The following is a 15,891-nucleotide window of genomic DNA, read 5'->3' as shown; positions in this document are numbered from 1 at the left end:
AGTTACAGTCGATGGAACGATCATACTTTACAGTCCACCTTCTGCCCTCTGTTTCCCAGGCAATAACACTGTCCATAAATGAAATACTCTACTGCCAATAGCCATCAGAGAACGCTAAAGGGGGCATGATGCATCACACAAACACACACAAATACACAACAATACACAGGCGCACACACATACACACAGCTAATAGGGATCGATAGGAGGAACACATTAGAGGGTGCTTGCCCAGGGACGTCCACCTTCATCACTCTGTTTCTACATGCTCCAACTTCAACTAAACACGCACATCGTAAAGCACTTCTCTCTAAGAATCTGTCAGTCTCGACCCTTGCTTCCCCCATCGCTCACTCTGTCTTTGTCTCTCTCTCACTCTGTCTCTCTCTCTCACTCTGTCTCTCTCTCACTGTCTTTCTCTCTCACTCTCACTCTCACTCTCTCTCTCTCTCTCTCTCTCACTCTGTCTCTCTCTCACTCTGTCTCAGTCTCTCTCTCTCTGTCTCTCACTCTGTCTCAGTCTTTCTGTCCCTCGCTCTCTTTCTGTCTTCTCTCAGTGCTGAGAGTATCCCTGTGTTTTTATGCAGTGCATGTGTGTGTGTGTGTGTGCCTGTGTGTGTGTGTGTGTGTGTGTGTGTGTGTGTGTGTGTGTGTGTGTGTGTGTGTGTGTGTGTGTGTGTGTGTGTGTGTGTGTGTGTGTGTGAGTGAGTGTGTGCATACATTTGGCATGTGTCAGTCTTGTAAACACATACATTTCGGTTAGATCCCACCATCTCACGCTGGTTTTGTTTGAAGCTGTTTGTTTGTTTAATGAGGCATGTTCTCCATCCATAATTGTATTTTGCAACTTTAATTAAGAGGGAGGTTTGAGCAGAGCATTGTTGTTGGTGGGGAGCACACACAAACTGTTACAGAGAGGGGGCAATTAGAAGGCAGTCACACCAATTGTTTAGACTGCACTGGGAGGACAGTAAGCCTACTGTTAAAACACATTTGCCTTCACTCACACCCCCCCTCCCCACACACACACACACACACACACACACACACACACACACTGTACTGTAGCTAATCAGGCCAGGTGCATCCACCCAACAGAGTTGACAGGTGTGTACAGACACAGTGAGTGTCCATGCAGCACCTGATCTCCATCCGCTAGCAGTGAGCCAGCTCTGTGGAGCGCTGCTCCTCTCCAGATCTACTGCCCCCTGGGTAGCCTCCTCGTCTGACTGGGAACACTCCCGTGCACTCTCAGCTGGGACCTCACGGTCCCCACAGTTCCTGCAGGGAGGATGTCAGCGGTACAGCAGAGAAACACACACACACGTACGCACACACACGTACGCACACACACTAATACGCAAACATACACATGTGTGCAAACACGTACGCAAACACAGATGCACGTATGCAAACGCGCACTCATACGCACATGTACACGTGTACGCGAACACACAGGCATCACACGCAAAAACACACACATTTACACACACATTTACACACACACACATACCGTGTCCTAACCAGCCGCAGACCACAGAGGCTGAGCCTCCCCAGGTGCAGCTGTTTGTGGGAGGACAGGAGAGGCTCACAGCCTCAGAGGACAGGAGAGGCTCACAGCCTCAGAGGACAGGAGAGGCTCACAGCCTCAGAGGACAGGAGAGGCTCACAGCCTCAGAGGAGAGGAGAGGCTCACAGCCTCAGAGGGCAGGAGAGGCTCACAGCCTCAGAGGACAGGAGAGGCTCACAGCCTCAGAGGACAGGAGAGGCTCACAGCCTCAGAGGGCAGGAGAGGCTCACAGCCTCAGAGGGCAGGAGAGGCTCACAGCCTCAGAGGACAGGAGAGGCTCACAGCCTCAGAGGACAGGAGAGGCTCACAGCCTCAGAGGACAGGAGAGGCTCACAGCCTCAGAGGGCAGGAGAGGCTCACAGCCTCAGAGGACAGGAGAGGCTCACAGCCTCAGAGGGCAGGAGAGGCTCACAGCCTCAGAGGACAGGAGAGGCTCACAGCCTCAGAGGACAGGAGAGGCTCACAGCCTCAGAGGACAGGAGAGGCTCACAGCCTCAGAGGGCAGGAGAGGCTCACAGCCTCAGAGGACAGGAAAGGCTCACAGCCTCAGAGGACAGGAGAGGCTCACAGCCTCAGAGGACAGGAGAGGCTCACAGCCTCAGAGGGCAGGAGAGGCTCACAGCCTCAGAGGGCAGGAGAGGCTCACAGCCTCAGAGGACAGGAGAGGCTCACAGCCTCAGAGGACAGGAGAGGCTCACAGCCTCAGAGGACAGGAGAGGCTCACAGCCTCAGAGGACAGGAGAGGCTCACAGCCTCAGAGGGCAGGAGAGGCTCTCAGCCTCAGAGGGCAGGAGAGGCTCACAGCCTCAGAGGACAGGAGAGGCTCACAGCCTCAGAGGACAGGAGAGGCTCACAGCCTCAGAGGACAGGAGAGGCTCACAGCCTCAGAGGACAGGAGAGGCTCACAGCCTCAGAGGGCAGGAGAGGCTCACAGCCTCAGAGGACAGGAGAGGCTCACAGCCTCAGAGGACAGGAGAGGCTCACATCCTCAGAGGACAGGAGAGACTCACAGCCTCAGAGAACAGGAGAGGCTCACAGCCTCAGAGGACAGCAGGTCAACTCTCTCTCCAAGAGCCTCCACACACCAGGTCTGGAGAACTCAACAAGCCTCGCTTGAAGAGCTGCCTGCACCTTGCTGCGTAACGTGTCCACAAGTGGCACTTCTGAACGTTACAAGAGGGAGAGGGAAACACTTCTGAACGTTACAAGAGGGAGACAGAAACACTTCTGAACGTTACAAGAGGGAGACAGAAAAACTTCTGAACGTTACAAGAGGGAGAGAGAAACCCTTCTGAACGTTACAAGAGGGAGACAGAAACACTTCTGAACGTTACAAGAGGGAGACAGAAAAACTTCTGAACGTTACAAGAGGGAGACAGAAAAACTTCTGAACGTTACAAGAGGGAGAGAGAAACACTTCTGAACGTTACAAGAGGGAGAGAGGAGGGTGGAGGGGGAGGTGGTCTAAGTCTGACGGAGGTTTTCCTCTGGTCGAATCCAAACAGAGAGGTGGCAGCTATCTTGACAAATGGCTGCAACTGGTCGTCTGTAAGGAGAGCAGCGACCCCCCACAGGGCTTTGTTCTGGGCTGTTAAAAAGATCTGACTGGCTGTTAGCAAACACAGAGAACCCACAGCTAGCTAGCTGGACCACTTTGGCAGTCTTTCAGCACATCTGGAAGGCAGTAATGTCAGTGAAAGGTGTGCTATTACTCTGTTTTCATATGTTGCTAAGATGTAAATCGGGCTAACCCTGCCAGACCCGAGATTAGCCCAAACGTTGTACAAATATCGGGGCCCATGAAGAGATTGCAATTTGCCCCCCTCCCCACCTCCTCCCCATTTTGGTTATGTCTGTTTTTCGAAGGCCCTCCCCCCATTGGGGCACTGAGTAGTCAGTCCCACTTTTCCCCCACTTTGACGCCTCTGCTAAGCATTGTCCCAACGTTACCCTACAATACTGCCATTAAATCCAAATGCCAACTGTGGTAACCCATTACTGCAGCTCTGCATGGTATCCTGTTGACTAAATAATGACTGTGAGAGTTGACAGCTACTTAGCATACTTCCACTGATAAATATGCAACACCTGGCTTTTGCTTTTTTGATAGGTTAGGCTACGTTTGGCTAGGCTAGGCTAGGCGTGCGCAGAGGTGAGTTTGGACCCATTTGTAATGCAATCAAGTGTGAACATAGCACAGGAGGGTGGTGGAAAGAACACCATGCAGAACTGTCCTCTGGCTGGTGTGTGTGTGTGTGTGTGTGCGTGTGTGTGAGCGTGTGTGTGTGCGTGCATGCATTCAGTACGTTCATTTTTCCTTTTGTATATAAAAGGCACGGTCCACCCAAATGACATCCATCTCTTCACTGTTCAGATAGCACAGACTGGTCCCTGGTCTTCTTTTTCCACAGGTCCAAATTCAACGTGGTCAGAAATAGCCAAGGCGGAGGTGTGATCTCATCACCTTCATTAACACACAAGCTATTTATACACGGCTTCTCCCGGCCTGCATGACGTCAGGCGGGGTTGGAGACTACTACCCCCTTCAGAGCCATGTGCACACAACGTGTCACAACAATACTGCCTGCCCTCAGAGGATGCACACACCCTCACACACAGACACACACACACACATCCACACACAGACACACACACACACATCCACACACAGAAACACACACACATCCACACACGGACACACACATCCACACACACACATCCACACACGGACACACACACACGCAAGACGAACAGTCACAGAGGAATAACCTCCCATCCCACGGAGCAGTGTGACACAAGGATGATGAAACCTCAGTCAAAGGAGAAAGTGAACAGTAATCAGTTCACATACACAGCCGGCTGAGGCCATACTCACACACACACGCACGTACGCTGGCTCACACTCACACGCTGGCTCACACATATACACATGGTATCACACACACACACACATACACACATGCATGCTCATACACACTTCCAAACGCACACCCATGCTTACAGTGCAACACTGAAATAATGTTAAAGTGTGTAAAGGTTTCTTGTTGTTCAGACTCTCAGTACTTTTGAGGCTTCTGTCATAGCACGTGCAAAAATATCAATTTACTGTAACACAAACGAAAAGGCTTTTGTTCCGATCATGTGATCTGATCATGTGATTTGAAATGAAGTCAATCATACAAAGGGGAACTGGCATACAACTGGCTTGGCCCGATAATAAGCAATCCGCTCACACAGCGCTTTAAGGATGTATTCTGAAAAGTTCAAGCTCAATCCAAAGAGTAATGTATTCATAGCTTTGATGGACACCCACCTATGTTGTCTGTAGACTTAATTTAAGGTGCTTCCAAGCCAACACATGCAGTCTTGATATCAGGGTGTGATTGCATAAACCTTGGTTCCTTAGCCATTGACCATTAATAATTGATTGGTTAATAAATACTCCCTTGTGCCTTATATGGTAGAGTGGACTATTCTGGTCCAAGTTTGTCACAACAGCGCACCCTAATTGCCTCATCTCAAAGCGCTCAATATTTTGATTAGCGACCCCACTCTTGAGCTAACACAGGGAGAAGGTGCAGGCCTCGTATTCATCCGTTACCTGTAGCAGATTAGGGCTATTCACCCATCAAAAAATACATATGCGGTTTATGGATACATGTATGCGTATGAACACGCTAGTTTATTTAACTATTGCATAGGAGAGGGTTCACTCTATGCATAATGATGCTGCTATATGCATTATCTTACGTGCAGTAAGTACACGAGTAAACTATACCAACACACACTGTATTCATTGTAAAATACCGTAGCCTCCAGGGCAGGCTAAACGCTGCTTGCATACCTCCATATCTGGCCGAGTTGCAAGATGTGGATGAGGGATTGCACGACCCAAATGAAGATGGAGCAAGACGACGACCTCTTTTTATTAGTCCGGGTGGTCGTACTACTGTTGCTGTTGGTTGTGGTGTTCTTGCTGGCTGTGGACGCTTGTCTCTGAGGTGTGGACGGGTGGGCGCCCACATCGCCTTGTGAGGCAGAACCGCTGAGCAGCTTTCCGTCCATGTGGGAGCAGTTTGCCGCACCGGCGCTGTCCTCGGTACTGAAATCGTGAACGAACCATCTGAAACTGAATGCCTGGACGGAGAACGAGCCGAGCACCGCAAAAAAAAGCGTCAAACCGAACCACCAATAGTCGCGGCGCAGGTAATAGTCGACCGAGAGCCAAATGTCGGTACCCACATCGGCGAAATAGACTGTCACTGCGGCGAGAATCCATAGGCAGTCCCACACCGTATATTTTTGCTGTTCCCTTCCTAGTCGAAGACACGTCGAATTGGGACCACAACACCGCGATTCCCCGTTCACAAAGTCCGTATCTCCGGTCCCTGATTCCGGCTGGGATCCTGGAACGAGTCCTTGCACTGAGCCCGAATGATCCGAATTTTGCAAAGGCGTGAACGCTACATCGCTCTTCTTAATTTTCAGCACCCCATCCGATTTAGCGGCCATTATGGTAGATTTATCTTTTCTACTGCCGACACCGTCTTCTTTTCTCCTCCCGGTTTCTCGTATCTCCCTCGGCAGCTTCTCTGTCTCCGGCGAAGAGAGGTTGGGCTGGGCAAGCTTCGCTTCCGCCTGCTACAGCCACAGCGCCGCCTGCTCATAACAAAGCGGCACTGCCGCTCGGTAGCGGGTACGAACCATATGCTCTCCCATGGCACACGCTTAAAACTATGACATCATTGCTTTGCAACTCTTTCTCAGTCGCTCACCGGTGCACAGCACCTCTAAATAGCAACGAGCAGGCTACAGTGGAGGCTGGTGCAAAATACTCAGGAGACAGATCCTTCAAAAACAACCTTTCACCGTGTTTAGCGACCTTAGTCAGCGTAGTCTAACAGGCTCAGTTTACAAATAGGCTATGATTAAATATCTTATCTTAAATAAATAACTAGTCTTCCCTGTATTATCCATAGGCCGCAACGATTATGGACGGATTGTGTAAGACTTGAGTAGAGTTGCAGTATAAACGGACGATAACATTAACCCGTTATAACATAATGGGGCACTTATGATTTTTTTTTCTGTGTGGCCACGATGACATAATACGTTTGCTATAAATAACTGGAACACTAAGTGACGCACCATAAGCACGTGTTGATTAGGTGGAAGAAGTAGCCTACTTAGTGTATTCAGTCCGAAATTCAAATCCCAACGGAAGCGCTTCGTCTTCTGTTGCAAATGAGACTCCAGGTCTGGTGTCCTCTATGATGCCCCCCTCACCACAACCCGTGTGCACAACGTGCTGCATGAAGCCCCTGTTGAAGAAGCTCGAGACAGTCGTTGGCGAGTTGGCTTGCGGATTGTGCTAAAGGTTATTCACCTGGGTAACGGGCAGAGCTGGCAACACGGAGTATCTGAGATGGCTCGAACCGTGCGAAGGGTCGCGCTATTGACACGCCCTCCCAACAGACCGCACGTATGACCGGGCGTCCACGTTAGTACAGCACAGCCACACACAGCATAGCAACCGGCCTCCGCGCCATAGCATGCTAACGATGCAGTGAGAAATCGAGGTTAGTAGTATACATCAGCTGCTGTAATTTGATGAAGGTCGAAAGGAGTGACAGGTCTGCTTGTTGGTGTAAGTATGGGCCTGCCTGCTAACCTGGGATATGACCATCCGACATGTCTCCTATTGGCTCAATGTAGAAATCCACCAGTAGGGTTATGGAGATATCTCTTATTGAGATACTGCCGCAGACAGCCTATGTCTAGGAGAGTGCCCTCCCTCCCTCCCTCCCTCCCTCCCTGCCTCCCTCCCTCCCCCTCCCTCCCTCCCTCCCTCCCTCCCTCCCTCCCTCCCTCCCTCCCTCCCTCCCTCCCTCCCTCCCTCCCTCCCTCCCTCCTTCCCTCCCTCCCTCCCTCCCTCCCTCCCCTGCAGCAGGTGCAGGAGGCCTGGTCAGGCTTGAGAAGCTTCACCATTCATCTCCATCAGCCCTTCAGGGCGCCACGGCGACGGAGGTAAATACCTTGGCGTGACGCGCGGGCCTGGCCTATTTCACAGCCTGCTGACATGAAGATGGGTGGTCTCCGCTTCCTGGGCCTGGCTGGAGGCTGCCTCCGTCACCAGGCATGGGCCCGTGACCTTCCATACTCCCCCTTCTCTACCTGGCCTCTGGTACAGGTCATTAACCTCTCTCCACCTCTCCTACATCCTTACCCCCTCTCCACCTCTCCTACATCCTTACCCCCTCTCCACCTCACCTTCTAATAGGTCCTTACCCCCTCTCCATCTTACCTCCACTCTAGGTCCCTAACCCCTCTCCACCTCTCCTACATCCTTACCCCCTCTCCATCTTACCTCCACTCTAGGTCCCTAACCTCTCTCCACCTCTCCTACATCCTTACCCCCTCTCCATCTTACCTCCACTCTAGGTCCTTAACCTCTCTCCACCTCTCCTACATCCTTCAACCCTCTCCATCCCTACTTCACTCTAGGTCCTTGACCCCTCTCACATCCACTATACTTCCTTTTTACTTCCTCACTTCCTCATCTCGACTATACGTTTTTAACCTCTCTCTACCTCGCCTTCACCACGTCCTTGATTCCCCACCACCCCAACTAACCTCGTTACCTAACTTCCTCCTTCCATTTCATGTTTGTGTCACTGCCATTTCTCCTCCTCCCCCCCCCCCCTCACTCGTACACACATTTTTCTGTTATATCATGAGAGATTCACTTAGTGAACCATAAACCACTGGTGAGGGTCCCGGGTATGGGACATGTTAGTTATAGTGAGTAGGCCGTTGTGTTGATAAGACATGCGCTCCCCATGCAACCACAATGTAATTACTGCTGTCGACTCCTATCGATCGCAACAGGCTCCGCTCCATTCTGCTCTGCCAGAGAGAGAGAGGGGGGGGGGGGGGCGGGGTAAGGGGAGAGCGAGGGAAATAAAAATTGGAGAGAGAGGAGAGAAATTGAAAGAGAGAGAAGTTGGAGAAGGAAAGAGAGAACCGCGGAGAGAAAGAGAGAGAACGATGCCTGGAACCAGCCATAAATCCCTTCCTAACGATTCAAGTTGCGAGTTGCTGACATGACAGCAGTTATTATCTATGACACTATTAGTGATACTAGATACATTATGTCCATACAAACCAGAGGTTTTTCTCCTTTTATTGAGAAGGAATGGATACTAAGTGGAAATTAGTTATTTTTGTTAAATCGATTGATGTCCTTATCATCAATAAGCCAGAAACGGTACGGCAGTGGGCTGCGAGGTTTGGGAAGCATAATATACATTTCATGTTGTGTTCTTTTTATTTATTCAGTATTGAAGTGATGAAAGCGCGTCACAAGAATGGAAATACTAGTAGTTCCTGATCACACAGCGGTTGTTTTGAGGTTGAAATGAGGCCTGAGATGACGTTGAACTATGCAAAGAGCTTCTGTTCTTTCTGAAACCTGGAATGAAGCCATAGAATATTTATAGAGCAGCACTATCTGAGTCTTGCACGTCACCATGCCCAGCCTTAATCCTCTTTCTCACTCGGCATATTCATTATCCCACTCTCACTCTTTCATGGATTGTAAAACAGTTTGAAAATTGGTTTGAAAACAGACCCAGACTATCTGACCTTCCCACCTCAAATGTCACCCAGGACCCTGCCCAGAGTGCATGGTCAATGCACTGCAACGTACGAAGATATCTGTCTGCTCTCGAGTCAGTTAAGATGCGTGGAGTGATTCTCTGTCCTGACCAGCGTGCCTTTCCACCCCCTCAGCCTGTCATCCCATGACTCCCATAAGGGAGTCAGGTGGCTGAGTGGTTAGAGCTACGGGCTAGTAATCTGAAGGTTGCCAGTTCGATTCCCGGCCAGTGCACATGACGTTGGCACTTCACCCTACTTGCCTCGGGGAGAATGTCTCTGTACTTACTGTAAGTCGCTCTGGATAAGAGCATCTGCTAAATGACTAGATGTAAATGTCATCCGTGTGTCTGTGCAAGACATGGGCACGCATGCTCAGGTGTCATCACACACACACACACACAGAATTCAAAGGTGGTAATTATCAATTTCAAGGTTTAGGATCGATGTGCAGGTTGTGTATAAAACATGATGGCTGGTTCTGCTCCTCATATTGAATAGATTTGAATTCCTGAGTGTGATCTGTTTGTCAAGCACAGAAGGAAGGACAGTTAGAACATGCCGGTTCTGTAGTTGCCCAGCAACACATCTGCGTTTCAAAAGAGTGAGTGTTCATGTGTTATTGTATATGTGCCTATGTGTGTGTGTGTGCGCGCTTGGATGTCCGGTGTGTGTTCAATGGCCTTACCCTGCTCCTACACCTTCTCTCCTCCCTCCACTCTCCTCAAGAACCTCATAACTCCTTAGACAGACAGACTGGAGCCTCTGTGTCACAGCAGTGTGACCCTGTCAACCGAACCCAACAACTCTTGTCAGCAGAGGGGAGGAGTGAGTGGAAGGAAAACTTTCCAGAACTGGGTTAACATTTCTTGGTGCACTGGGGCATAACAACAATAGGCGTCACACTATCAAACGAAAACATCAGTTCTGCTGAACAAAAATTGAAAAATGAAATGGACAACTCCCAAGGAGTTTGTCAATAGGAGCCCAGAGCGCTACATAAGAGTTAAATAATATCAAATTGATTTGGAGAGGAGATGACAAGCTAGAGATATAAATGAAAAAGTACAAGAGAGAGAGAGAGAGAGAGAGGTGGGGGGCAGAGAATGAAAAAAATAGAAAAGGAAAAGATTGTGAAAGGAAGAGATCAAGACAGGAAGTGGTCATCACCGTCATTCTTCCTGTCAGGAGCGGGTGATGTCAGTGCTCACCGATCTAATCCTGCCCCTTCCTCTAATCCCGCCCCTTCCTCTGTTCCGTCTTGTGGCTCCCCCTGGCATGGCACCACATTCTGCCTGAGCTGTTTGTACAGTCTCTCACAGGAAGCACATTGTGTGTGTGTGTCTGTGTGTCTGTGTGTGTCTGTGTGTGACTGTGTGTGTCTGTGTGTGTGTGTCCAACGGATGGCGCAAGCGTTCATTTGCTCAGGCTTAATTGCCATGGCATTTTAAATTAGACGTTTTCATCAGTAAACAAACACACACAAACACACACACAGGCACACACACAGACACAATGATGGATTCATCACTGACATTTTATGAGGAAGCTACTTATGAGCCGTCAACAATGTTACACTTTGCTGTTTGTCATCAGAGAGACTGTGTCATATAAATCACACAAAACATGGACTTACAGTACAACACAGTACTGTACCAAGACACACACAGACATCCTGTCATAAGCCGGAGTTCTAAATATCCCTTCACTATGGCTTTCGTTAGTTCACCAAGGCCTTTATTGAAGCCATGGTTCAAAGCCGAAATCCGGCCACAGAACTGTGCAAATGTATACAAATGACAGTTCTACTGGGTTTATTTAAAGTAATGTGATGTCCCTGGACCTATTCTACACTCTGACCCAGTCTCATCTCATTCTCTCCTAGATTGATTAGACACCGGAAGAGGAAATGTGTGTCTAAATGTTGTGGTGTGCATTTGAGCGTGTGTGTGTCGCCTCCGAGTGTGCGTGAGGCAGCGTCACGCCTGGGTAGCCAGACCCCACAGGCGATCACAGAGTCCACCGCACAGGATGGGAGGAGCCAGGATGACCTCACTAAACATCCCCCGGCTCGGACCATCCTCTGGACCATCGCGCTTCCACCACAAGACCTCTGTACTGCTCCAATATCTCTCTCTTTCTAAGACCTCTGTACTTTCCCCTCTCTATCCCCGCTCTCTCTCTCTGTCTCTCTCTCTTTCTCTCTCGCTCTCTCTGTAATTATATTACTGTAACTTTCTCTCTCTCTCCACAAGCTACTGCTCCACTCCCCTCACTCTTTATCTTCTACTTCTAGTCTTATTCTTATCCACATTATTCTACTCCTGATGTCCACTGACTCACCCACACACTTCTCTCTCTACCTAACTTGCTTTACTATGAAGCAAATACTCACAAAATGGGTGGAAATTAATTTTCCCCTGTGTAAAAAAAAAAAGAAAGAAGAATGCATGTGTATATATATTTGCTCTGACACCAGAGCCAAGGTGAACAACACTTCCTGATTGCTTTTCCAACTCCAGAACATTCACATCACCCATGCCAATTTTTACCAGCACTATCTTCCCTAGACAGCTGCAGCCTGGTTGCAATGCAAAACGATATTCCGGCCCGCCCTTCACATGCACTCGGCGTACACAAGTCAGGCACTCCCTGCCTTTTCAAAGTGAGGACGGGCTGTGTTAACGACAGGATGACAGTGTCGACCACAGAACAGTCGAGAACTTCCACCTTTCTGCACTGGTTTTATAATCCTGTTTTGGAGCGGGTCCTAGCTCCAGGTCTAATTGGTAAACTCAGCGCTTCACCTCCTTTTTACCTCACACGGTGTGCAGGGACGCTCGGGGATGAGTTCAGACTGTCAATTGAGACAGGGCAAAAAAATTTAAATTGCAAATCATTCAGCCCGACACAAAAAAAAACGTATTTCAGATTATCAGCCCGCTGACATAATGCCAGTCTAGCACGACACGAAGCTTCAGGTATTCTATATGACGAGGGCTCAGTCGACGCAGCGAGAATCTTCCTTATTGTCCAACGTTGTTGGTTTACTGTGGTTCAGCTCGGTTTAATCATGATGCAGCATTTGTACTGAAGGAGAACTGATATCCTAAGAGATGAACAGAATATGAACCCCAAAGCCTTGGCCGGTGAACAACAATGTGTATTTCACATTCTTTACTGTTTTAGTGTCACTGAGATCCAACGAAAGCAATATTCACATATCATGTACATTCCATAAAATCCTTTTGTGGTGTATTCCTAGATGCACAGGAGATATAAACAAACATGTATGGAGATATTTACTGTTGTTTCATAATTAGCTTTGATCAGAGGAGTGAAATGAGTCCCAAACAAGCCAAACTGGAGGGTTCATGTTCAGAGAGAGGGAGAAGGAAGCCGTCCTCGCTGACTTCACAATGTCTCTCAGCTCCAGGATCCAACAGACAGACTGACTGAGCTGGAGAGGGCTGGTCTGATCCCAGCATGTTCGGTGCTGGAGAGGGCTGGTCTGATAAACCAGCATCAAACACGACAAGTTTCCAAAAGATCAGCTCTGAAACTGTGGTTGGGATCCAGGGAGAGAATAGACTTCCTCAGACCCTGTCATCGCCCCTTCGACTTGAACACATCTGCCCAAAACTCTCAACATCTTCACACTGAGAGGAGCACAATGCATATGGCAGCTCATTCAGGGCCTTTGATAGATATGCACAGTATGGCTTTGAGTACAGATGAACACGGTATCTCTTCCTGGAGAGCAATCTCTGCTGAACCTGGGGTGTGCTTCTGCTGAACATGAATGACCTTGTGTGGTAAGATCTGAGCATGAATGACCTTGTGTGGTAAGATCTGAGCATGAATGACCTTGTGTGGTAAGATCTGAGCATGAATGACCTTGTGTGGTAAGATCTGAGCATGAATGACCTTGTGTGGTAAGATCTGAGCATGAATGACCTTGTGTGGTAAGATCTGAGCATGAATGACCTTGTGTGGTAAGATCTGAGCATGAATGACCTTGTGTGGTAAGATCTGAGCATGAATGACCTTGTGTGGTAAGATCTGAGCATGAATGACCTTGTGTGGTAAGATCTGAGCATGAATGACCTTGTGTGGTAAGATCTGAGCATGAATGACCTTGTGTGGTAAGATCTGAGCATGAATGACCTTGTGTGGTAAGATCTGAGCATGAATGACCTTGTGTGGTAAGATCTGAACATGAATGACCTTGTGTGGTAAGATCTGAACATGAATGACCTTGTGTGGTAAGATCTGAGCATGAATGACCTTGTGTGGTAAGATCTGAGCATGAATGACCTTGTGTGGTAAGATCTGAGCATGAATGACCTTGTGTGGTAAGATCTGAGCATGAATGACCTTGTGTGGTAAGATCTGAGCTGGATAATAGTGCGGGAGAAGAGCATGCACCTACATTGTGATGAAGTGCTGCTTCTTAAGTAGTTAACCTGTCACACACACACACACACTCGTTCAACATAATACATGCCAGGGGTTCAGCTACCTTAAGCAATGATTCAAAGTATTTGTGGCACAACCATAGCACGACATACAGTCACCATGACAACTCGTCGGATGCTCGAGAGAATCTACAGTCGACATCAAGATGGGACAGACCATAATACACAGCTGGGGCAGAGAGCCCCAGCGAAACAAGCCTTCTCATTTCTTGCGAGGAACCTTGTCGCCGAGCGGCACCTCGACAACCAGCTTCTGCAGAGACGAAAGATGACAACCAATCAAATGAGGAGATCTGCTTCTGGTCAAAACCCTGACGTAGCCACAAAACACAATCTCCAACTCGGACACCTACATGAATGAATTAATAAATAATGAAACCATTCTGAGTGAGGAATCAGAATGGTTTCATTCCCCCCCCTTCCCTCTATTTCAATTAATGAATACATCTAAGGAGGTCCCTGGGATCATTAAAGACAGCCGTGAGAGACAGCAACTCTATGGGGGCGTTTCCTTGGTTACCTCCAGAAGTCTGCTGTAGTACGTCAGGTCTTCCTCCGCCTCCCCTCGCGTGTCGTCCACTTGGTATCTCCTGCAGGCCAGTACCAACTCGTTAGCGTTGAAGAGGGAGGCGGGGTCAATGGAGTGGCCGTTAATTAGGTTCACCAGGTACTCCCGGTAGTGTTTCCTGGAACACACACACACACACACGGGTAAACATTGATCCGTTCTCTGATGTTCTCCCTGGATAACGTCCTACTGATGACAGCGTTCGTACTCGCAGAGTCCAGCCTGTCCTGGCAGGGTCTCTGCCCCGCAAGCTGAGTCGCTCTGCTGACCTCCCTCATCCTTCTGTTCTACCACTCCACACAGCCCTGAGAGAGAGAGAGAGAGACACAGAGAGAGAGAGAGAGAGAGAGGTCAGGAGGATGCCCTCCAGAGGCCTGGTGCTCATCTGAGGACAGAAGGAGTCCTACCTGACTGCGTTCCTGGGGGAGTGTCGGTGTTAAACTCCACCCCCTTGTTCTGGGGGAAAACACAGCATGACGTCACCGAACAATGTTTGTCCTGTGAGCGTGAGTGTTCCATTCTGGGTGGGGCCAGTGTGTGCGCACGCGAGAGTGTGTCTGTGTATGCGAGTGTGTGTGCATTTAATATAAGTTTTATGTGAGTTTTCCTGCATGCGAGTCTGCGTGTGTGATTAGTATTTAAGTATTTTTGCTGCACATGGACCTTCATGTGTGTGTATGTGTGTATGTGTGTGTGTGTGTGTGTTTGTGTATGTGTGTGTGTGTGTACCAGCAGCAGGGCCTGCAGCCTGCTAGGCTCCCAGTCTCGGAGGTAGAAGAGGCAGTCTCTGGGGTGATGGGCATGCAGGCCTGTCACACTACACTGGTTCACCGCACACGTCTGCAGAAAGACAGAGGACGAGAGCAAGAAGAGAGCGGGGGAGGGGGAGGGGAACCGGGGGAGGGGGGAAGGGGGGAGGGGTGAAGGGGAGCAGGGGAGGAGGGGTGAAGGGGGGGAGGGGTGAAGGGGGGAGGGGTGAAGGGGAGCAGGGGAGGAGGGGGCAGGGGAGGAGGGGTGAAGGGGGGAGGGGTGAAGGGGGGAGGGGAGGAGGGGGCAGGGGAGGAGGGGGGCAGGGGAGGAGGGGTGAAGGGGGGAGGGGAGGAGGGGGCAGGGGAGGAGGGGGCAGGGGAGGAGGTAACCACAGAGAATGGGGGAAGGATTGAGAGGTGGAGAGTGAGACAGAAAATACGGGAGAGAGAGGGGGGGGAGAGAAGAGGGATTGAGAGAAGGGGCTTTAGACATCGAGTGAATATGGCACTGCAGAATGTGTATGTCAGTCATCAGCAGAATGATGCCTGGCATGCAGAGATCCAGACAGGGGAAACACACACAGACGCTCCCTACACAGGCAGCCTGACAGACAGGGGAGATACAGACAGGACTAACAGACAGGACTAACAGACAGGGACTCACGGTGTGAAAGGGGTTGTTACAGCCGCTGCAGAACTGGTACCTGCACTGGGAGCAGCTGAAGTGCATGCAGCCGCCTTTAGACAGGGCATACTGGAACCTGCAGTTAGGACAGGCTGAGGACACCAGACCGGGGATGAGGGACGACAGGAAATGAGGAACAAACACCATTATCAAAGGACACAAGTCATGTGATATGACCGGCTGAT

The 15,891-nt window shown here is 49.7% G+C and overlaps 2 protein-coding genes across 2 annotated transcripts in view; both read right to left on the bottom strand.

Annotated features, from left to right (window-relative positions):
- The window catches only part of xkr4 (XK related 4), a 37,191-nt gene extending 31,018 nt beyond the window's left edge, over window positions 1-6,173 (bottom strand). Inside the window, exon 1 of the mRNA XM_047028576.1 lies at window positions 5,415-6,173. Within this exon, the coding sequence (XP_046884532.1) occupies window positions 5,415-6,082 (668 nt within the window). The 5' untranslated portion in view covers window positions 6,083-6,173. The remainder of the gene's footprint in view (window positions 1-5,414) is intronic.
- A 5,319-nt stretch (window positions 6,174-11,492) lies between these two features.
- LOC124472374 (E3 ubiquitin-protein ligase RNF31) overlaps window positions 11,493-15,891 on the bottom strand; it is a 10,634-nt gene continuing 6,235 nt past the window's right edge. The window contains exons 11-16 of the mRNA XM_047027165.1: window positions 15,686-15,886; window positions 15,002-15,112; window positions 14,680-14,728; window positions 14,481-14,577; window positions 14,225-14,390; window positions 11,493-13,957 (exon numbers count right to left, since the gene is read on the bottom strand). Coding sequence (XP_046883121.1) covers window positions 13,907-13,957; window positions 14,225-14,390; window positions 14,481-14,577; window positions 14,680-14,728; window positions 15,002-15,112; window positions 15,686-15,886 — 675 coding nt within the window. The 3' untranslated portion in view covers window positions 11,493-13,906. The remainder of the gene's footprint in view (window positions 13,958-14,224; window positions 14,391-14,480; window positions 14,578-14,679; window positions 14,729-15,001; window positions 15,113-15,685; window positions 15,887-15,891) is intronic.

This window comes from Hypomesus transpacificus, chromosome 10 (assembly GCF_021917145.1).
Source record: "Hypomesus transpacificus isolate Combined female chromosome 10, fHypTra1, whole genome shotgun sequence".
In the NCBI taxonomy this organism is placed as follows: Eukaryota; Metazoa; Chordata; class Actinopteri; order Osmeriformes; family Osmeridae; genus Hypomesus; species Hypomesus transpacificus.
The sequence above is the reverse complement of the archived record's forward strand: the minus strand, read 5'-3'. Positions and strand labels throughout refer to the sequence as shown.